A 21,408-nucleotide genomic window follows, 5' to 3' on the forward strand; every position below is an offset into this window, starting at 1 on the left:
TAGGGAAGGAGGGAAAGCAGGGTACACCTCAGGAATGGGACACACCCAGCGCGGAAGTGGGACGTGGTTGTCCCTCTTATTTCCTCGGTCAGCCTGACTTTACCTTTAATTGCGCATCATGTCGAGCACCGTAAAGAGCCTCAAAGTCACCTGCAACCCTATCAATGAGAAAAACACCTTTACCAATGGCGACTGGGTCTCTGGTCAGGTCACACTGGAAGTGGCCAAAGACTGCCAAATAAACTCGCTGTTAATTAAATTCAAGGGGAAAGCCGAAGTCTTGTGGACCGAGAGGCACGGTCAGACTACTGTCGTCTACCACTCCAAGGAAAAATACTTCAGCAATAAACATTACTTTATCCGAGACAAGGATGCGAAAGGTAAGTGGGTCAATTAAACAAAGTGTCGACCTTTTTTTATTTGCATGGATTGGCTGCTGCGCACAAGTTTCCACGATAGAGGCTCTCCGATATCAACGGCATGCTGATATATGTCACTTAAACAAACAAACAAACAAACAAACAAAACCAGGAAACAAATCAGTTTTAATATGGAAAGCGGGGTGCAGTGTGGGGGATGATGTTGGCTTTTGGCAAAATTACAAACAAAACAAAACAGTTTGCAGCGCTTTTGACAAACTTCCACGCACGTTCAAAACAACAAACAGCCTCTAAGAAAGCATTTTACCTTATTGACTCTTTTTTGTTTGTTTGTTTATTCACAATGTGTACAGGTAACACAATAATGTGACCATGTTGAAGGGTTAACTAGAAGAGCTCACACAGACTGCAGCTCCCCGCCAGGTGTGTCCAGGTGATCACAGATCAACAATAAGAGAACAGAACACCTGCAGGGACAGTGTGTAATGTAACCAATGAATATACTCTGTCTGTAATGCATGCCTGGCATTGTTGACTCCTACTACAGTGAGATCAGTCCGGTTTCTTCAGACTCCTCACGTCCTGATATTATCACAGTAACCAATTCTTCTGGGGGAGTAAGAACCATTGTGCAATATCCGAACACGCCCCCTTTTTTCTGTCTGTGAACGCGCACAGCTTCAGACATCTTAATCACCGCCACAGTGCCAAGTGTCACCACCTGTCATTCAACCAGTGTGTTTACCTGGACCTTCCTCGATAACCAGGAGTTAAATCAGAGCAGGTTAAAGTCCCTCAGGCGGCTCGGCTCGACGTCGTGCAGAACAGATGACGCACCACGTTGGCACGCTATGATTGGCTGCCCGTCGGAAGGCGCGTGAACGTGTTTACGTGGCAGGTCGCCAGCTTTTGCTTGTGCCAGTGTTTGTAGAGAGGGACATCTAAAGAAATACACGTAATCAGATGATTTATAGAAAAAAAGACGTAATCAGATTACAGTTATATGTAGTTAAAAATGTGGATTATTCAGAAGGATTTAAATTTTTTTCTTTAAAAATGCAGAGCAGAGGAAACGTTTTTGATGCTAAACATGTTTTTCCATTTCCATTTCCACCTTTTCAAAGGTCACATGGGTTTGTTGTCTTTTAGAACACACTTGCATCAATTTCTTATTTAAATTTTCTTTTTTTTCTCTTGTTTTTATTCACATATTTGGTGTAACAGAAAGTATCCTGTTACCTTCCTGTAATATTGTGATACTTGGATTAGGTTAATGACTACAGTTTGAGCAGGTAATTAGTAACTGTATCGGATTACTTTTTTAAAGTAACCCCTCCCAACTCTACTAGTAGCCTAGGTCATTTCCTATCTAACCATTTTAGTTCTGCTTAACTCTCCACCTTAGAAATATTTAAATCTGCTTTTCCCCTTCTCTTTTACACACACACACACACACACACACACACACACACACACACACACCACACGCACACACACACACACACACACAAACCAGCTTGCTCTGCCCTGCCTCTGCCTGCTTCACTCTCCATATATCAAACAGGCTATAGACCAGTGTTTCTGCTCTGTTGACCTTTCGTGGTCAGCAGTATCTATATATTTTATATAGTCGCCCTAGAAACATAGCTCACGTTTAGTATTTCTTTCACAGCGGCAGGTGAGCCACGTGTGGAGGAGGCTTGCCAAATGAAAACCGAAGTGTTGCTTTATCTGCTGCATGCTTGTAAAATAAATGATTAGAGTAAGATAATCAGCATTTTAACTGATTGGTAAATCAACAGGAAATGAATCACAAACTGATTCTGATAATCAATTAGTTGTCATTTGTCATGCAAGTGCCAAAGATTATCTATTGTCTGTTCCCGCTACTCAATTGTGAGAAGTGATATTGCTTTTATTAGTTAGTAGATGTTTTCGGTACTGTTTGTCAGCAGGATTATGAAAAAACTGAATTGAATGAAGCTTGGTGAAAGCAGTGCCAAACAGGAACACATTAAGTTTTGGGGTGTGAACATACAGGAAAACATACCGGCTGTGAAAACAAAACACCTCAGCGGTGACTGTAGGTGTCTGCGCTCTCTCGAGTGTTCTTGTGGTTTGTCTAATGTGATACTAAGCTTTAAAAATTGCAATTTTCACAATTTTTAGACCAAACGTTTAATAGCCCAAGTAACAAATGTTTAATAGTTGTTAATTCAGTGTGTTGATTTTTCTCCAGGAGATGACAACCAAACACTACTGACAAGCCAGAATGGAGAAACATGTAAGTATTTCACAATTCTGTCTGTGGTGAGGCCCTTACATGCAAAAAGCTCGTTGCAGTGGTTGTAAAACCACCAACAGCTACCAATAGTTTCCTGTTGCTTTCCAGACAGCAGTGTCGTTGCCCCAGGATGCCATGTTTACCCATTCAACTTTCAGATCCCGTTCCAGTAAGTAATCACTCTTTTAATGGTTCCATAATGAGTTTGATAAACCCATATCCTCTCCAGACTTAGATTTCTAAACAGTAAAATAATGATAGATCCACTTACATCTTAATAGATCATCCTCTGGTTTTGCAACTGTAGTTTATTTTTGTAGAACTGTTTAAATTAGGCTGTGTTCTTTTATCAACCAACTGTATAATTATTTGAGTGTTTGCTTTTGAGTATGTGCAATGCATAACAAAAAAAATGAAAATGTCCAGTCAGTTCCTTGTGTTGTTCTTGCCCTCTGCTCTTGTGCTTTAGGAGTATGCCCTCCTCCTTCACGGGTTCTGTTGGTAAAATCGTGTACTCACTGGAGGCCAGGCTGAGCAGATCAATGAGGATCGACAAGAAAGATTCAACGAAGATCAACTTTGTGACGAAAGCAGACCTGAGCTGTGACACTGGGCTAATGGTATGGGCTGAGTTACATCTTCATTCCTGGCATTCCAACAGGGAAAAACATCTGTGTGGGCTGGTGATAGCAGTCGCATGACCAAAATACAGCCTTTCTGAAGTACCTGCAAGGAGTGTTTAAACTCCATATGCCTCGAGGAGAGAGTTTTTGCATTCATTTGCATTCAGCAAACCCACACTGTATAAACACAGGTTTGAAAATGTACACAACCGGTTCAATGTTGCTGTTGCTGTAAATTGAAATTGATAAAAAATCAAATCAGCAATACACCCTTTGAATTGGCTCAGTTACCACATCAGGAACTTGAATTAATTAGGCATCTTTTTCACTCTGTTGTTGTTTAAGTGTACTGCATTATAATTAATCTGGTCTTCTTTCAGACACCACAGCACGAGTCTAAGGATAAGAAAATGAAAGTCTTCACCTCAGGAACAGTAGCCATGGATGTGAATCTTGAAAAAACAGGCTTCTTCCAAGGTGAGAGCCCCTAAAATTGATATTGACACTTACTCATCTTGTAAGGGTTGTTTTGACATTCCTGGTCGGTTTTGCAGGAGAGGATTTAAAAATTCTGGCCTGCATTGAGAACAACTCGTCCCGTGAGATCAAGCCCAAGTACTGTGTGTACAGAAAGCACAGCTTCTTTGCAAGAGGGAAGAGAAGAGTCCACACTAAAGACCTCTTAAAGGAAGTGGGAGAGACCATCCCTCCTTCTGCTAATGAAAAAGTCACAAGAGTCATCACCATCCCCCATGATATGGAGCCCTCCATCCACAACTGCAACATCATCAAAGCGGAGTACAGACTCAGGGTAAGCATGTGTCCATTGTTACTTATGCACAAAAAAATCAGGTCTCCTGAAAAGGGGTTTATTGACATTGTGGGGAAGTCAAGACAAACATGAAAGGATATTGGGTTATTGGGTTATATTGTTATGTCTCTTTATGTAGATGAGTGTCTCCTAGTTCTCTGCTTCCTGACTTTGCAGCACAGTAAAATAGCACGCTTCCTCAGTGTCAGTGTTTTTACACACATCCTGACTTCTGTTTAGTACCCTACAGCTGCACTTTGCAGAACCAGAAGGCTTTTGAACCCGTAACTCTCTCATTGGGTGTGGATGCTGAGTCAGCAACCATATGTCCTTCTACTTTTTTTCCCTGTCATGTTTTTTCTGCGTTTAACTACTACTTTTTTAACGTAGAAACTTAATTCAAACATCAAAACATTCAGCTCAAGTAGGTCAAGTAGGCTCTATTTCTCATTAATACCTTTTCATACTTGCTAAAATATTCAAATTTTTCAGATGTTTTCCCCCCATTCATTCCTTATGGATAATTCCCAGTTTCTGGGTTTACTCCATAAACTCCATTAAAACACAGAAATGTTCCACATCTTTCCAACATTTTAGCTATTATTTGACGTTCAAATCCCAATAAAACAAAAAACATTTTTACGAATGGAATTACGATAGAAGTCAATTAGAAAATCCTTGAATTCATACATTCACACACAAAGTCCATTCACGACAAGCTGGACTTTCTGGCATTAATTCAGCTTTTTCTTACCTTTTGATAGTTTTAGCCACAGTCTCAGTTCAAACTTCATGAAAATTTCAGCCCTTCTGCGATTTTTCCATTAGTATAGTGTGTATTGCACTGAATGTTCAGAGCTAGAGTGGGGGACATTATAACTAGAGTGGACAGAAGATTCAAAATCGTATAAAAATTGTGTCTTAAATTTTTCACTCCACATACATGATTTGTACATCAAAGTGTAGGAAAACTTGTGCTGGTCGCAGACATGTGACTGTGGAAGCAAACTGACTTATGGGTTCGTCTTTATGAGCTTCCAAGCGACAAGAGCCCGGACCAACTGCCTCATTTACTTCCATTATAAATAGGAGAAAGGAAGAAATTCCAGGAGTGTAGCAGAAGCAGCCAGTTCTTCCAACAGCTAGTGGGTCACATTTTGGACTCTATAGACTCAAATCTTATCACATGTGGTCAGCAGGCTCTCTTCTGACCGATATTATCCATATTTTGGTGATAGGAGTTATGGTCTGGGCCATAGAAACACAAACATGAGTGGTGCACCTCAGCTAAAATCTCTATCTAATGAAGCCTCTCAGGCGGGAGACATACAGGAGCAGGCAGCATCACCATGGCAACACACAGCTGATTGAGATGAGCAAAGAGATTGACAGATGGACAGACAGTCAGACAGACACAGACAGACAGATTTTGAAGTATTCTTTAAATTTTCTAATATTCATTCATATATTATAACATTCAACTTTCAAAGCAATTTGATTCTCACTTGTCTACCTCTATGTTTCATTGTATTCAAACTCATTGCTACACTTTTTCAACTTATGTCTAATCAATCAGTTGGAAACCATATTAAACCTATATGATATATTCAAGTTTTTAGTCCCATTCAAAGTAATTAGCCCCTTTCCAACTACAATACTCCTTCAGTTACTTCCAAAAAATTAAAGCCAGCGATTCAGTATATTGACAGCTCTTTAACACACCTTCAAATCTTCCACCTTTTTATTAATACATTTTTACATTAATATTATTTAACTTTTAGAGCCAGCAATTCAGCGTAGTGTCACCTGTTAAACAGATCTTATTCATCATTCAAACTGTTTCAAAGACAGCAATTCATTCTCTAGTTGTTAATGTTGTTTTTTTAAATTAGTTGGTTATGCACATAGAATGTTAATAAATGTGACTGTATGTAAAACTGTAGTATAATTCTGGTAATATAAAGAAGAACAAATAAAATCCAACAATATAACATCAACAATGTTTTCCACAGGTCTACCTCGATGTCAAATATGCTTCAGACCCAGAAATCAAATTTCCCATAGTCATCCTGCCGGCCACTCAGGTTCCTGGTATGGCACCACCACCTGCTGCTTCTGACTTTGGATTTGAACCATTTGGGAACACAAACCCACCAGCATGGGGCGTACCACTGCAACCACCAACAGCACCTCAACCTTTGGATGCCCCACCTCCTTATGGAGCATATGGAATGTACCCTCCTTTGACAGATTTTGGCAAAAAATATTAGTGACAGGCCTGTGAGGATAGCTGGACAGACACTTGGCTATCCTGGGTTTTGTTTTTTATGCATCTGTATTTTTTTGGTTACAGCTACAATATTTAATTGAAAAAGCAAGGTTTTTGTTATCGAACCCTCTGGTCAGAGTAAAACCACCACTATATATGCCCTGTGTTACATAGTTACTTTGTCCTGTATACAGGGTAGTGTTAGTGTTATGTATTGGACAGTAGTCAGTAGTATATTTTCCAGTGTTGACATATCACCAGTGTCGGTGCAAGAAACATGTTTGTTTTGCTGTGTTTTTTTCTGATCCTTGTATGAGTTCAGGGACCTGTGTCTTCATCCCTCCTAAGTTGTAGGATTTTGCCCTGTTTGTGATTCTGTGAGGCTCAGATTAACTTAGGGAGAAAGAAGGCCACAGGATTTTTTTTTTAATGTGGCCAATATCAAATTCCAGTTTGAAGAGACCCACTTGACAAATGTCACTCTAGAATGATGTAAAAGTCACATACATTTTGATATTCATATTGCAAGAGTGGCTCAAATCAGAATTGAAAAGATCAGATTCCATGTGATTTGTGCTGTTCACACTGTCATTAAAAAGACCTGAGTGTGTTTCTAAAGTCTGAACGAATAACCTTGGTGATGTCATTGTTGGTTAACCGTTCTCTGCTCTGTTTTCACTGAACTCTTCTGTGGCCTTAGAATATACCTCAAACCGTGTACAGCCTCTTTTTTAAGTGTCTGATAATTCAGTACTTGCTCTTGTTTTGTCTTCTGACTGTGTGAGTACATAGAGGAAATGTTGAACTGGTAAACATTGTAGTTTAAACCGGTTTGTAGTTGCATGCTGAAAGAACTAGCAGTAGGTAAAAGTCACACTCACATTTTCCATCTATGGTTTAAAGCAACAGAAAACGTCTAGTTTCTTTTTATTTGTGTTAAGAATGATTTTCAAAAGAATGAACATGGCACAAACTCTGTAAACATGAAATGCTTTGGAAATAAACCACATCCTTGCTTTTGCCCAGAAATTATATCATACTAAACAGCACTTGTATACATAGAGGCTTGATTCACATGAGCGGTGACGTCAATTCAAATATTTCGAAGGGCTAGCATATAACAGATTTAAAACTTAATTAAACAGTTATAACAGTTGGCCAGACAAATTTATATCTGCCTATTGCTGCCACCCAAATACAATGAAAGTACATTTTTGATGTCCGAAATACTTAAAATTACATTTTTGGATAAAATCAGCAGCATTATGTCACGCCTCTGTTTGTTGAATGCACGAATGAAAATGAATGGTGTGCAGATTTGCATTAGGAAAACAGGTTTAACAAGATGTGCATGCTGGAGATACATAAACGGTGGCGAGCAGCTATTCAGGTTTAAAAGGCTTGAGTTTCCTCATGGTTACAACAGAGATTTAGATTTTCCACTGTGTATTTCTCTGTGGAAAATGACCATCAAAAATTTCTCAATTGAATATGATGCCATCAACAGCCTGAACACCTTCACAAATGGAGATACCATTAATGGAAGAATCATTGTGGAGGTTTCTAAGGAGAGTAGAATCCATTCGCTTATTTTCATTGGACAAGGAAAAGCCCGGGTTTGCTGGAGTGAACATTACGGGCAATATGCACATTGTGTGTACTGGGCTGACGAGAAATATTATAATGTCAAACATCATATCTTGAGAGATGCAAATGAAGATGGTAACATTTTTCATTAATACAACCATTGATATGTGATACATTGTAACTAAGGCAATGACATTGATAATGAACCATTATTAACATGCTGTTTAAAGATTTATAATTAATTCTGTTCCAGGCACCGTCATTGGTAAAGGAAGACATGTATTTCCTTTTTCCTTCAAGATTCCTGACAGGTACCTATACTTTTCTTACTTATTATGCTTATTTTAGATTGATCTTGTACTTCAAGATGTTAATTTTCTATTATTGTACTCAGAACAATGCCATCATCATTCAAAACCTCCGTAGGCAAAATTGTTCACAAGTTGAAGGCAGAGCTGAAACAATCAATGAAGCGGACAAAAAAGGCCAAAATCCACTTCACATTCATATCCAAAGCAGACATGGATATTCCTGGACTTATGGTACGAAATCATCATCTTTAAAATTACACTATTTAATAATAAATGTTGTCTAAGTAGAATATATTTCTATATATAGCATATATTGTATATATTTTATTATTATTACTATAAGGTATATTGGCTCTTATTATATTTCCATTTCCATTTTTATTTTTTACTTATATGTATACACCTATATATACATTTATATTCTATATATATTGTGTTAGATTGTAATATAAGTATTAATTCTATTCTTCAACATTGTGAACACCTTGAACAACTGTAACAAACAAAGTATTTCTGGTTCTGATTCTGATTCTGATTAGGAACCTCAGTATGGTTGCAAGGATAAATCTGTCAATTTCCTTGGCTCTGGAAACGTTTCAGTGAATGTTCACACCAAGCAGATGGGATACAAGCAAGGTAATAATCTAATCTGGTAGAGGGAACCAGAGAGATTTTGATTAACTGCCCTTACTTATTCAGTCATATGACACACTTCTGTTATTTGCTCACCACACCCTCCCATACCCAGCAGTGATGTTCGGTATGTCAGCCTGGTATTAAATGACTACCTAATGCTTAATAATGTATTTATTTTGTGTCTTTGGTGAAAATATACTGTTACTTTGGCCACTGATCAGCCTACTGTGTATCATACAGAAACTGCACACACATGATCCTCTTACACAATCATAACCACTATCAACTACTGACTGGGTTTAGAGATTGACAAACTTTCTTTTCTCCATTTTCTAGGTGAGGCTTTCCAAGTCACAGCTAAAATCAACAACCGCTCATCTCGTTCAGTGAAGCCCAAATTCATACTGTATGAGAAGAAGAGTTACTTTGCTCAGGGTCATAGGAAACTCTGCATCAATGAGATCCTTAAGGAGAAGTTTGAGGCTGTCGAATCCTCTGGCAAAGAGACTGTGACCAAGGTGATCAACATCCCCAGGGAACTACCTCCCTCCATCTTGAACTGCTCCATCATCAAGCTGGAATACAGGCTGAAGGTAAAGTTGATAGTCAGCTAGTTTGTGGAAAGTAATCCTTCATTTCCTGTTTCTGAGACATTCTTGTGTTGATAGTCTCGATTACAGCTTGTTAGATTAGCTACTGGTTGGAGGCTTGAGTGATGAGTCTGTGTTCCTGTTTTCATTCTTTAAAGTGTCTTATTTGTGCTTTAAGTTACTGAATTAGGTTTAGTTAGTACAAAAACCTTCCAGTTATGAATACCAACCATTATCTGGAGCCATCCCTCTTTCATTGTGCGCAAACAATGTAAATAATTGTCAACAATGTTCTTCCACAGGTCCATCTGAATATCAAATGTGCTTCAGACCCAGAGATCAAACTCCCTATTGTCATCCTTCCTGCCTCTGAGGTACCTGCTTCTGATAGCTTTGGATTTAGAAGCCCAAATGAAGCAGCCTGGAACACAACACCTCAGCAACAAGCAACACTTCAACAACAAGCAGCACCCCAACCTGAGGATGCCCCACCCGCCTATGCAGCATATGCAATGTATCCCACATTTTCTGTTTCTGACAAACATCTCAGTGCGCTATAAATATGCCACAGATTTAGCATTGCACTCCTGAAACACTGTCAGACTCACAATGGATGGTTAAAAAAGTCTATTTTTTTAAATCGTTAAAGTAGAACCGGAGATATTCCATGCAGTCTTCTTCCTTCCTTTGGGCTTTTTATGCCTTTATTTGATAGGGCAGCTGAAGATAGACAGGAAAGGGGCTATAGAGAGATTGGGGACCACACGCAGCAAAGGGCAGCAGGTCAGAACCAAACCCAGGCCACTTTGGCAAGGACTCAGCCCACATAGGATGCATGCTCCATCAGGCGAGCCACTGTACGTCCCTTCTTCTTCCTTGTCATAAACCTGAGGGCTGTCTTTGACATAGATTCTCTTTTACTCTCCTCTCATTTTACTTGTGTGATTTTCTTTTGTATATATTGTAAGAGCATTGTTGGGGGGAGCCTGAGAGCAAGAATTTCTGTGCCAACAACTGTTTCACTGTGATTGTGTGCATATGACTTATAAAAAACTTAAAGGACCAATGTGTAGGATTTATTGACATCTGGCAGTAAAATTGCAGATTGCAACATTTGCTAAATACCACTCGCCTTCCAAGCATGTAGGAGAAATCACGAACTGTGAACTGTGAACTCATGAAAAACATAAAAGGCCCTATCTAGAGGCAGTATTATGTCTGTTTTGGGCTACTGTATGGTGGACTCCATAGAAGAAGACCTGCACCCACTGCACATAAAAGTGCCTCCTTATAAAGTAAAAAAAGACAATTCTTATTTTCAGCTGATTTTACACTATTGAAAACATACCAGGTTCTACAAATAGATCCTCCTAAATGTTACTCACTGGACCTTTAAACTTACATGATGCAACGTGACTGGTTGAGTTATGTTACTATTGGCTAATGTAGCCTTGAGCCACTAACCTCAAGCACAGATGAGGAGCGGGTTACAGAGGTCTCGTATCCTCACATATTTCTTAGAAATTCTATTTCTAAGAATCCTCAGATTCTTTTTCATTTTCAAACTACTTACCAATTCCAAACTTTGATCCCTCACCTTCCACTTACTGTCTTAAAACTGAAGATTAAGGCATTGCATCACAGCTGCATCCTGGCAGCGAGAAAAACACACTTAACTACTCACTACAACTATTGTACTTATTAATGTCCATGAAAAATAGTACATAACTATCTAAAGTAGTTGTGGTTATTGTAAATAATAACTGGATACAATTCTTATAAAGACCCAAAGTGTTTAATATTAAATGATAATGAAAGAAATAAGTCTTCACAGAAATAAATGGTACATAATATATAAATGAACCTGAAATTGTGAAATAATATGACATATTTCAAAATGTTCTTTTATCATTGTTATTTGTGTATTTTTTTTTTAATCATAAAGGTTTTTATTTCATTGTGAATCTTCTCCAATGATGAATTGCTTTAACTAGGACCATCAAGTTGCAATTTAAGCAAGATGTTTTTCATTTTTTAGTAAACTGTGGTGACTCATCAGGGCTGAGTACTTTTTCGGGCCTCTTTTTGTGCACGTGTGTCTCTCACCTGTGACCACAGGTAGGAATAACAGGTCTAACAAGATTTGCATGCTTGAGATATATAAATAGTGCTGAGGAGCTGTTCAGGGTTTATAAGGCTTGCGTCTCTTCTTGGAGTCACAGTGGATTTTTATTTCCACTGTGTACATCTCTGTGGAAAATGACCATCACAAATTTCTCAATTGAATATGATGCCATCAACAGCACAAACACCTTCTCAAATGGAGATACCATTAATGGAAGAGTCATTGTGGAGGTTTCTAAGGAGAGTAGAATCCAGTCGCTTATTTTCATTGGACAAGGAATAGCTCGAGTTCGTTGGACTGAACATTACGGGCAAAATCAACATCGCGTGTACTGGGCTGATGAGAAATATTATGATGTAAAACACCACATCTTGAGAGAGGCAAGACAAGATGGTAACATTTTTAATTAATACAGCCATTGATATGCGATACATTCTAACTAATGCAATCAATAATAACCATTATAAACATGCTGTTTAAAGATATATAATACTTAATTCTGTTCCAGGAACTGAAGTCCTTGGTAAAGGAAGACATGTATTTCCTTTTTCCTTCAAGATTCCTGACAGGTAACTATACTTTACTCAATCTTTATTTTAGATTGATGGTTTACTTAAGTTAAATAAAATGTATTGTGTACTTTACAGAAAAATCCCATCATCTTTCACAGCCTCCATAGGGAAAATTGTTCATAAGTTGAAGGCAGAGCTGAAACAATCGATGAAGCTGACAAAAAAGGCCAAAGTCCACTTCACATTTGAGTCCAAAGCAGACATGGATATTCCTGGACTTATGGTACGAAATATTCTCCCTTAAAAATGCAACCATTTAAAGGTCCAGTGTGTAACATTAATATTATATTCATATATAATATTCCTAGGTATGTTTTCATTAGTGCATAATCACCGGAAAATCTGAATCACTATGTTTTTGTTCTCTTAGCGTGATGAATTAATAATGAATGTTGTCTAAGCAGAGTAGAACTTGTGAATTTAAGGTGGGGGTCTGTTCTTTTAGGAACCTCAGTACAGTTGCAAGGACAAATCTCTCAAACTTTTTGGCTCTGGAACCATTTCAATGGATGTTCACACCAAGCAGATGGGATACAAACAAGGTAAGAATCCAGAGGGATTTTGATTCCTTGCCTAATACTTGTTCAGCCACTGGAAACATGAAAATGAAAATTTAGGACCTACGTAACTAACCCACTGTGTCATGAAGAAATGTTTTTGTGAACTCTCTGGAGTGGAATCATGGGAATGACTTGGTACTGGCAGAAGAAAACCCTCATTTGTTGATGCTCTAGCATAATAGAAAGATGACACTGCAAAACTTTCTCTTGAAAGACAGCTAGATTACCAGGAGGCGTACATTGGACTTGTTGGGAACTTGAACATAGTACATACCAAAAGCACAAAGAGTGTGAGGTGTGGGGAGGCTTAATACAGGTCCAACAACAAATATTTGCTTTGGTGCATGTGTTAATCTGGAAGGAGGAAATTGTATTTTCCACCTTAACATAAACATACCAATCAGCACCAGGATGTTAGTGTCCATAAATCAACATTTCCTTATTCCTTTGCTCCATATTTTTTGCCTCAGCCCACCTGTCCACCCATTTGAAGCTGATGCTGATGAAGCTGGACCTTAAGGGATCACTCTGTTGGAACAGTGGGGAGGGATTGTAGATGTTTTTACTTTAAGTCCCTTTTTTCAGTTTGTGGAATCACTGTTAGATAGATAGATAGATCGATAGATCGATAGATCGATAGATAGATAGATAGATAGACTTTATTAAAGGGGAACTTGGCAACTCTAGCCATTTCTTCGCTGGTTTTCACTTTTGTCGTTGCATGTTTTCTCAACGAGCTGCCCCCTACAGACGTATAATTTAACACAACTGTCGTAAAAAAACTCACTTGCGGCACCCTGCTCCCCCTTTCTATCGCTGCTGATGTGCATTTGTTGCCGGGCAACTTTTTCGTGTGGAGCAATGTCCACCGAGGTGGGTAATACATTACACACAGTATCATAGAACATTGCGTTTATGTGGAATTGCCGTAAAGCAGTTTGTGTTTCTCGCTCGTTCTTGCTTCTCACGATACTTACTATTTCCAACTTAACGGGACAGTAGTCCCAAAGTTGCAAGGTTGGTTTTCCGCCTGGGGATGCTAGGGGGAGCGGGGAAAGTCACCATTAACACCGGAACAGGCCATTTAACCATCCAAATGATTTTTAAATGGGTTTATTAAGTTGAAATAGTTGCCAAATTCCCCTTTAATCCCCGGAGGGGAATTGGGTCGTCATAGCAGCCAGGTACATTAAAATACAATAAAATACAATAGAATAAAATACTTAGATAAAATGAAATAGATAGAATATAATACTTAGATAGAAAACTATTAAAGTGTCAGTGTAAGAGGGCAAAACCTGTGTGACATACAACATTACAGACTGAGTGGCATCATATGAGGCAGTATATTTATGGTTTTAATGATTATACTAACAGGTTTTTAGCAGATTTGATAAGATTATATTAGACTTTAGTTTAATATTTACTATAGCCCGACTGACAGTGCTGTTGGATTATTATATATTTTTTTGATATACACACATAAAGAAAACAATTTTAAATGGATCCCATAGGTTAAAAAAAAAAAAGAAAAAAACACATAATGTGCATTTTACATTTTGGAAAATCCACTCATCAAACTATTGGACAAAATATGTTTCTAAATTAGCTCAAAGCTGCTTTGGTATTGCTGTACTATTATTTGTTGATACTTACTGGGTGACATGTACACCCACACCATTAGTGTTGTTCTATTACTACCTAATGCTCAATTATTTATTTCTTTGTGTCTTTGGTAAAAATATACTGTTGCACTTTTTTGTGTCCCTTTGGCCACTGATCAGCCTACTGTGTATCACAGAGAAACTGCATACACATGATCCTCTTACACAATCATAATCAGCTATCAACTACTGACTGGGTTTAGAAATTGACAAACTTTCTTCTCTCCATTTTCCAGGTGAGGCTTTCCAAGTCACAGCTGAAATCAACAACTGCTCATCTCGTTCAGTGAAGCCCAAATTCATACTGTATGAGAAGAAGAGTTTCTTTGCGCAGGGTCGCAGGAGAGTTTGCACAAATGAGATCCTTAAGGAGAAGTTTGAGGCTGTCGAATCCTCTGGCAAAGAGACTGTGACCAAGGTGATCAACATCCCCAGGGAACTACCTCCCTCCATCTTGAACTGCTCCATCATCAAGCTGGAATACAGGCTGAAGGTAAAGTTGATGGTCAGCTAGTTTGTGTCTTATTTGTACTTTTAGTTAGTAAATGAAGTTTCACTTTTGAGTTTTGTAAAAATCAACAACCGATATTATAAACAAATACTTTCTAGAAATATATAATAATATATATAAACAAGGGCAATGGGAACATTTTTCTCACTGACTGTTAGTAAACTAGCCCAGCAAATACTAAACGTAACAAAAGAAACTTGTAAAAAGGCTCTAAACTCTAATGAACACTAGTGAACTCAACTCAAGTTAAGAGAGAGAAAACCTACAACCTACCTAAATCCAACAATATAACATCAACAATGTTCTTCCACAGGTCCATCTGGATGTCAAATGTGCTTCAGACCCGGAGATCAAACTCCCTATAGTCATCCTTCCTGCCTCTGAGGTTCCTGCTAAGAAACAACCACCGGCTTCTGATGACTTTGGATTTGAAGCATTTGCGAGCCCAAAGGAAGCACCCCGGAACACAGCACCCCAACGACTAACAATACCCCAACAACATGCAGCACCCCTACCTGTGGAGGCCCCACCCACCTATGCGACATATGCAATGTATCCCACCTTTATTGAGTCTGACAAATATCACAGTGCACTATAAATATGCCACAGATTTAGCATTGCACTCCTGAACATTGACGAAAGATATATATAAAAAAGGTATAATAATCTTTTTTATTCTATGCATTCTTCTTCCTTGTCATAAACCTGGGGGCTGTCTTTGACTTAGATTTTCTTTTGCTCGCTTCTCATTTTACTTTTGTGACTTTTGTTGTTGTCAGAGCATTGTTGGAGGGAGCCTGAGAGCAAGGATAACACTGCCAACAACTGTTTCACTGTGACTGTGTGCATGTGCCAAATAAAAAACTTAAAGGACCAGTGTGTAGGATTTATTGCCACCTAGTGGTGAAATTGTAGACTGCAACATTTATACGGTAGCAGCAAAACTCCCTTCTGGGCATGGTGGTTCAACTTGACCACATAATAAAGTTCAGCGTAAGTTCAGTCAGGACGACCTTCTCATTATGCCTCATTCATTCACACTCTCCTTTCTAATCAGATATGTATCTCCCCTTCAGCCAATCACGCTGCCGCTGTCCAACTTTAAATCTGTTCTCCTTCTCTGTTGCTGTCAGCTGTCATTTCAGTGCAAAATCCTTGCAACTCATTTTTGATCTCCATTGTGCACATATCCATTTAATATATTTGTTAATTCAAAAATAATTCTCTCTCTTGTTGCTACCACAGCTGCATCCTGGTAGCAACAAATACAAGGCTGAGCTCAACTAAGGAAGCAAACTAATGTATATGTATATTTTTTTGTGAGCTGTGATGAGTTTGCAGGGCTGAATGTTTTCTTTCCTTTCACTGTTTGTCTGACGTGTGTCTCGCCTGTGGCCACAGGTAAGAATCACAGGTTTAACAAGATTTGCATGCATGGAGCTGAGCAGCTGTTTGATTCACATGAGATTTTTATTTTCCACTGTGTATTTTTCTGTGTAAAATGACCATCAAAGTTGTCTCAGTTGAATATGATGCCATCAACAGCAGAAACACCTTCACAAGTTGAGATAACATTAATGGAAGAATCATCGTGGTGGTCTCTAAGGAATCTATAATCCATTTTCTTATTTCCATAGCACTTGGTTTAAGTTTCCTGACAGGTGATTTTTACTTTAGCTTGATGTTTAATTTGCATATATTTCTATTTGCTCTCAAACTTACGTAACTCCAATTACATAGCACATACTCGACATATTTTCAGTGTAAAGACGTCTAAAGGTCAAAATCCATTTCACATTGGTAAAGGCAGCAGTGATGTTGCTATAAACTACTGATTCAGTTTTAAAAATGGATTTCCTTTCTTGTCTCCCTTTTGCAGGTGAGTCCCTCCTAGTCCCAGCAACCATTAGAGAACAGTTGCTCTCCATCCTAAACTGCTCCATCATCAAGCTAGAGTACAGGCTGAAGGTAAACAGCACTATCTTATGAACAAAAACGCTGTGGAACGTGAACTGACTCTGAATCTGTTATCACTAGGCCACCCTTAAAACAGGCGCAATGTCATTTTGCTTTGTTGCCAAGTTGTTTTTGATGTTTCTTTGATCAAAACTCTTGAATAAAACAACCTGTAGTGATTCTTTTATGAATGCTGAACCATCTTCTATGGAGAGGTATACCTTCTGGAGCACAAATGTATCAAGGCTCTTGATGCTTAATGACTGCATGAATCATTAATATAGTAGGTTCTGTATTATTCCACTCATTCACATTAGCAGTCACATTATACAGTGGTATATAATTTTGTAAACATAATGTTATAGATAAAGTATGCTCATTTTGCAGTGCTGTATTTTGGTTTTGACCTTTGTTTCAATAGTATTCACTGAGGAACACCAATGCATTTGCACACATATAGCATCCTGCTATAACATTTTACCTTAGTACATTCATAATGTCAATTTAAATTCATTTGCCTAATTTAGCCTGCAGGGCTGCTGGCTAGAGTTACCTGTGTGAAAGTGACACCTGCAGCTCTTGATCATGTGATCATGTGTGACACAGATACAGGTTCTGGAGAGGTCCGCTGCTACAGTGCATATGCCAGCCTTGATCTTTGTAAGGCGAAAGGCCCCGCTTCAATACCACCGTGGATCAGTTCAAACCTGCTTCCAGTAAATTCATACAAGGAGGATCGTGCTTTCTCTCCCCAACCTTTGGGAAGGTTATTTGATGTAGTCTTACCATGACTGTTAAACATTTCTCAGTGGAGTACAACAAGGTGAATGATCGAGGTACTTTCTCTCCTGGGGACATCCTCTCAGGAAGGGTGACAGTGGTGACCAGCGGGGAAACCAAAGTGCAGTGTTTTTTGGTCAAAGCCAAAGGAAAAGCTAAGGTGACATGGTATGAACAGGAAGGACAAGCCACAGGGGTTCACAGCGACAAGAAGAAATACTTTTATTTTGAACATATTATTCTTCAGGACAAAAACAAAGGAGATGGTTCGTATTGTTTCTCTCTTAAGCCAAATTTAAAAAAAGAATGAAATAGCTTGAAGGTGATGTGAAGTTGATTAATGTACATTTAAAATTGTCCTTTTTATTTTCTTTTTACAAGGTTCAGAAATCATCAGCCCCGGGAGAAATGTGTATCCATTTACCTTTGCGATTCCAAATGTGTACGTTTGCTTCTCTAACGTAATTCTTCTTCACAGTACATAGAATTTGTATATTATAAACCCTTCCAGCAGGTGAATAAGGTAAATAATGTTGTTAATTTCAAATATTTCCTTACAGAGATATGCCTTCATCTTATGAGGGGAAATGGGGCAAAATTACATATAGTTTGCGAGCACAGCTGACTCAGTCAATCTGGCTTGTCCACAAAACAAAGACTGAGTTCCCTTTCCTGACCAAGTCTGAGTTCCCCTTTGCCTCCAAATCAGACATGATAATCATCGGACTTAAGGTATGGAAATGATTTTCCATTGTAACTGAATCAGGTTTTCTTTTAGTTTCCACTTGTTTTTCCAGTCAAGTGTGTAATCCCTATAGCTCAGTCAACAGTATCAAACATTATAATGATCTGCTAATGCCGACTCAAACTGGTATTTAAAGATTTTACTCCCTGACAGCTTATGTCTTCATTCGGTAGGAGCAACAATACGCGACCAGGATTTCATTTTATGGCTTTGAAAAGGTTACTATGAATGTTACCTCTGAAAAAATGGGAGTAAAGCAAGGTAAGCTGATTTCACTCAGTATGTTTTTCTGAATGGCCTCAACAGAAACATTAATGATCTGTGTTTTCCCTCCTTAAAATAATAGGTGAGGCGATGGGAGTCTCTGTGGAAGTACTCAATGAATCCACACGCACAGTAACACCCAAATTCTACCTGTGTGAGAAGCAGACCTTTGCTGCTCAGTCAAAGAGGATAGTACACACAAATGACATCCTGTTTGGGACAGGAGACTCGGTTCCAGCTAAAACCAGTCGGACTATAACCAAAGTTCTGAGCATCCCTCCACAGCTCCCGCCTACCTTCTTCAACTGCTGCATGATGAAGCTCGAGTACAGAGTCAAGGTATTTATACTGTGTTCATAAACACAGTGTAATGGGGATTAATTTAATTCAATATGGAGCAATGCAAATGTCCACACCCTAAACATGTGACATCTGGTTTTAGTTTTCTTATTTCTTCATAAAAACGATGAGTCATTGCACCGTGAAAAACTCCTTTTGACTTCAGGGTCATTTTAAGATGCCATTGATGATTTGCTGTTTGAAAAATACCCTTGGCTTGGATACGGGGTGGTTGCTAAAACACATCTGTTAACCTTTTGTCAAACTGAAAAGGAGCACGCACAAAGACAACAGCACCACACAGTGGCAGTATGACGCAGAAACAGAGGGAGAAAGAGGGAATGGAACAGCCCTTGTGGCGTGTCTACACACTAGTGAAGATACATGTAGGAAAAGGTGTCATATTACAGCCCAACCTGTTCTGTCCTACCATCAGCTCCAAAGGGATTAGGTTAGTATTTTCATTAAACACTGGTGTAGTGACAGAGAGCCAGAGTCAGTACAATGAAAAGAAGAGAATAAGATTCCAGTGAGATAAAATATAATAAAATATTGTATCAACATTAGCATGCACTTTACAGAACTATTATTGAATTTATATTAACTGAAGTAATTCATATTCAGATAAAGTATGCATGAGCTAAAACAGTTTTAAAAGTTGTGTTTCCTTGGTAACAGGTCACGTTTGATGTCCCTCTGGCAAGAGACCCAGAGATCCGACTTCCTGTGGTTGTTCTCTTGGGTTCACCAAAACCACATCAACAGAAACCAAAGAGATCCATCTGGTTTAGAAAGCTTCCTGCTTAGAAGGATGCTGCTGGATGTTTCTTGGGGAAGTCCAAGCAACCTCAAGTGCCCGGGAATTTGCTCACTGTGTGTTCTCTTGTCCACTAGAGGGAGATGTGTGTCACGAAGTAGTCTACCAGTCTTAACAGTTGATTAATTTTAGTGTATTTGAGTGTATGTACTTAAATCCACCCCTTTACTCTTTTACTTGAGTAGAAGTACCAATACATTTATGTAAAAATACTCCATTATAAGTAAAAGTCCTGCATTTAAGTCAATCTAAGTATTATCAACTAAAGTTCTCATCAAAATGTGACTAACATTATAATCTATTACATTATGAGATTGTTTATATTGATGTATCAATGCATACTGTCGGCATTACTTTATAGCATTTTACTGTTGTAGCTGGTTGAAATGTGCAGCTGTATAACTATTTTACACCAAGTAGTGTAGTTTATTAAACAAAGTTCTTCTGCCACACAAAGCTGTTTTCATTTTTGTGTTATATTGGCAAATTTTACATCTTTGAGCCTCAAACACTTTATTTAAATAAAACCATGTGAGAGGTTTAGAGGGGAAATGTCTCTTTGGTGGAACTGGAACTCTAGATATCTGAAATGTGACAAGAGGTTTTTTGTAAAGGGTCACAGCCTAAAATGGTTGGAAAACATTGGTTTAATCTTTCGCTATCTATCTATTATATACGTTTGTACGTTTCTATATAAATGTAAAAATGTGTGTTGGGAAAAGTAACAGCACACATGTAGTGGTGCACAAAAGTACAGTATTTCTCTCTGAATTGTTGGGACTATTGAGTAGTGGTATAAAATATAATACTCATACTCATATAATATGAATTATAATGAATTTACTTCATTAGTCCACCACTACATTATGATGTAAAAAGTAGAATTTTGATGTTGTGGTAAACTAGTCATTTTAACAGATATGAACAATTTAGATTTAAGAATTCATTCACCATCATGACTGCTGGGAATAAACAGTCATACATCGCAGCGGGGAGACAAACAATGAATTACTAAGAGCTGAGAATTAGATGTTTGGGGATTCTCACGCTCATCCTTGTCCATGCACTCTTTTTGCAACACAGGAAAGTATTGAACAAAGAGACATTCATGATTCTAACAGTACATGTGTTACCCAACCAGCGGTTCCTAAGTGAAACCAGGCCCATGGTGTTGATCAGAGACTCAGAGATCTCTCCCTGCCCAGGAGGGGAAACATGTTGAGAGCTGAGCATTTTATGGTTGGGATTCATCCTGGAAACATTAGATCTGGCTATTGTGACACCACATACAGCACACCCACCTACTCAGAGAGAGAGAGAGAGAGAGAGAGAGAGAGAGAGAGAGAGAGAGAGGGAGGGAGAGAGAGGGAGAGAGCAGTGTTTGATTCTGATGCACAAATAGGGCCTCACGATTTCACGTTCAGACCACAAAACGGTGAAGAAAATTGACAATGTTCGACTCTGAACATTAAGCACAGGAGTGACAAACATGGGCTTCACATTCCGCTGTTCTGGTGTACATGTCCTCTGCGCTGCTATTGTGGGAACTGGAAAATTAAACCATTCCAGCTCACATCTGCTATA

At 38.5% G+C, this 21,408-nt stretch overlaps 4 protein-coding genes across 8 annotated transcripts; all 4 read left to right on the plus strand.

The window, feature by feature from the left end:
* The first annotated feature begins 32 nt into the window (after positions 1 to 32).
* Positions 33 to 7,396, plus strand: LOC127375461 (arrestin domain-containing protein 3). 3 transcript variants are annotated; one of them, XM_051421337.1, is made up of 7 exons: positions 33 to 380; positions 2,620 to 2,664; positions 2,773 to 2,833; positions 3,134 to 3,284; positions 3,668 to 3,764; positions 3,842 to 4,098; positions 6,111 to 7,396. In XM_051421337.1, exons 1-7 carry the CDS (start codon positions 119 to 121, stop codon positions 6,366 to 6,368), a joined length of 1,131 nt encoding a protein of 376 aa, XP_051277297.1. In that variant the 5' UTR covers positions 33 to 118; the 3' UTR covers positions 6,369 to 7,396. The 3 variants fall into 3 exon arrangements, with proteins under 3 accessions (XP_051277297.1, XP_051277299.1, XP_051277298.1); XM_051421339.1 differs by lacking the exon at positions 33 to 380 and adding an exon at positions 439 to 1,504; XM_051421338.1 differs by lacking the exon at positions 33 to 380 and adding an exon at positions 1,889 to 2,496.
* Positions 7,397 to 7,748: 352 nt separating this feature from the next.
* Positions 7,749 to 11,549, plus strand: LOC127375459 (arrestin domain-containing protein 3-like). The gene is made up of 6 exons (XM_051421335.1): positions 7,749 to 8,089; positions 8,208 to 8,265; positions 8,349 to 8,496; positions 8,805 to 8,901; positions 9,238 to 9,494; positions 9,794 to 11,549. Exons 1-6 carry the CDS (start codon positions 7,831 to 7,833, stop codon positions 10,049 to 10,051), a joined length of 1,077 nt encoding a protein of 358 aa, XP_051277295.1. The 5' UTR covers positions 7,749 to 7,830; the 3' UTR covers positions 10,052 to 11,549.
* Positions 11,550 to 11,670: 121 nt separating this feature from the next.
* On the plus strand, positions 11,671 to 15,797 carry LOC127375462 (arrestin domain-containing protein 3-like). 2 transcript variants are annotated; one of them, XM_051421340.1, is made up of 6 exons: positions 11,671 to 12,009; positions 12,125 to 12,185; positions 12,264 to 12,411; positions 12,634 to 12,730; positions 14,649 to 14,905; positions 15,237 to 15,797. In XM_051421340.1, the coding sequence occupies exons 1-6, from the start codon at positions 11,751 to 11,753 to the stop codon at positions 15,519 to 15,521; spliced, it is 1,107 nt and encodes a 368-aa protein (XP_051277300.1). In that variant the 5' UTR covers positions 11,671 to 11,750; the 3' UTR covers positions 15,522 to 15,797. The 2 variants fall into 2 exon arrangements, with proteins under 2 accessions (XP_051277300.1, XP_051277301.1); XM_051421341.1 differs by having other exon boundaries at positions 11,926 to 12,009; positions 12,287 to 12,411.
* A 146-nt stretch (positions 15,798 to 15,943) lies between these two features.
* On the plus strand, positions 15,944 to 20,280 carry LOC127375464 (arrestin domain-containing protein 3-like). 2 transcript variants are annotated; one of them, XM_051421344.1, is made up of 7 exons: positions 15,944 to 16,891; positions 17,486 to 17,925; positions 18,041 to 18,101; positions 18,220 to 18,391; positions 18,578 to 18,665; positions 18,751 to 19,007; positions 19,686 to 20,280. In XM_051421344.1, exons 2-7 carry the CDS (start codon positions 17,667 to 17,669, stop codon positions 19,812 to 19,814), a joined length of 966 nt encoding a protein of 321 aa, XP_051277304.1. In that variant the 5' UTR covers positions 15,944 to 16,891; positions 17,486 to 17,666; the 3' UTR covers positions 19,815 to 20,280. The 2 variants fall into 2 exon arrangements, with proteins under 2 accessions (XP_051277304.1, XP_051277305.1); XM_051421345.1 differs by lacking the exon at positions 19,686 to 20,280 and adding an exon at positions 19,281 to 19,673.
* Positions 20,281 to 21,408: the final 1,128 nt, after the last annotated feature.

The sequence above is a fragment of the Dicentrarchus labrax genome, unplaced genomic scaffold (genome assembly GCF_905237075.1).
Source record: "Dicentrarchus labrax unplaced genomic scaffold, dlabrax2021, whole genome shotgun sequence".
In the NCBI taxonomy this organism is placed as follows: domain Eukaryota; kingdom Metazoa; phylum Chordata; class Actinopteri; family Moronidae; genus Dicentrarchus; species Dicentrarchus labrax.

Coding starts and splice junctions, on each gene's coding strand:
- LOC127375461 (XM_051421337.1), top strand. CDS start 119: ATGTCGAGCACCGTAAAGAGCCTCAAAGTCACCTGCAACCCTATCAAT. Junction 2,665..2,772: donor AAGCCAGAATGGAGAAACAT/GTAAGTATTTCA, acceptor GTTGCTTTCCAG/ACAGCAGTGTCGTTGCCCCA. Junction 3,765..3,841: donor AAAAACAGGCTTCTTCCAAG/GTGAGAGCCCCT, acceptor TCGGTTTTGCAG/GAGAGGATTTAAAAATTCTG.
- LOC127375462 (XM_051421340.1), top strand. CDS start 11,751: ATGACCATCACAAATTTCTCAATTGAATATGATGCCATCAACAGCACA. Junction 12,731..14,648: donor GCAGATGGGATACAAACAAG/GTAAGAATCCAG, acceptor TCCATTTTCCAG/GTGAGGCTTTCCAAGTCACA. Junction 14,906..15,236: donor AGCTGGAATACAGGCTGAAG/GTAAAGTTGATG, acceptor GTTCTTCCACAG/GTCCATCTGGATGTCAAATG.
- LOC127375464 (XM_051421344.1), top strand. CDS start 17,667: ATGACTGTTAAACATTTCTCAGTGGAGTACAACAAGGTGAATGATCGA. Junction 18,666..18,750: donor AAAAATGGGAGTAAAGCAAG/GTAAGCTGATTT, acceptor TTAAAATAATAG/GTGAGGCGATGGGAGTCTCT. Junction 19,008..19,685: donor AGCTCGAGTACAGAGTCAAG/GTATTTATACTG, acceptor CCTTGGTAACAG/GTCACGTTTGATGTCCCTCT.
- LOC127375459 (XM_051421335.1), top strand. CDS start 7,831: ATGACCATCAAAAATTTCTCAATTGAATATGATGCCATCAACAGCCTG. Junction 8,902..9,237: donor GCAGATGGGATACAAGCAAG/GTAATAATCTAA, acceptor TCCATTTTCTAG/GTGAGGCTTTCCAAGTCACA. Junction 9,495..9,793: donor AGCTGGAATACAGGCTGAAG/GTAAAGTTGATA, acceptor GTTCTTCCACAG/GTCCATCTGAATATCAAATG.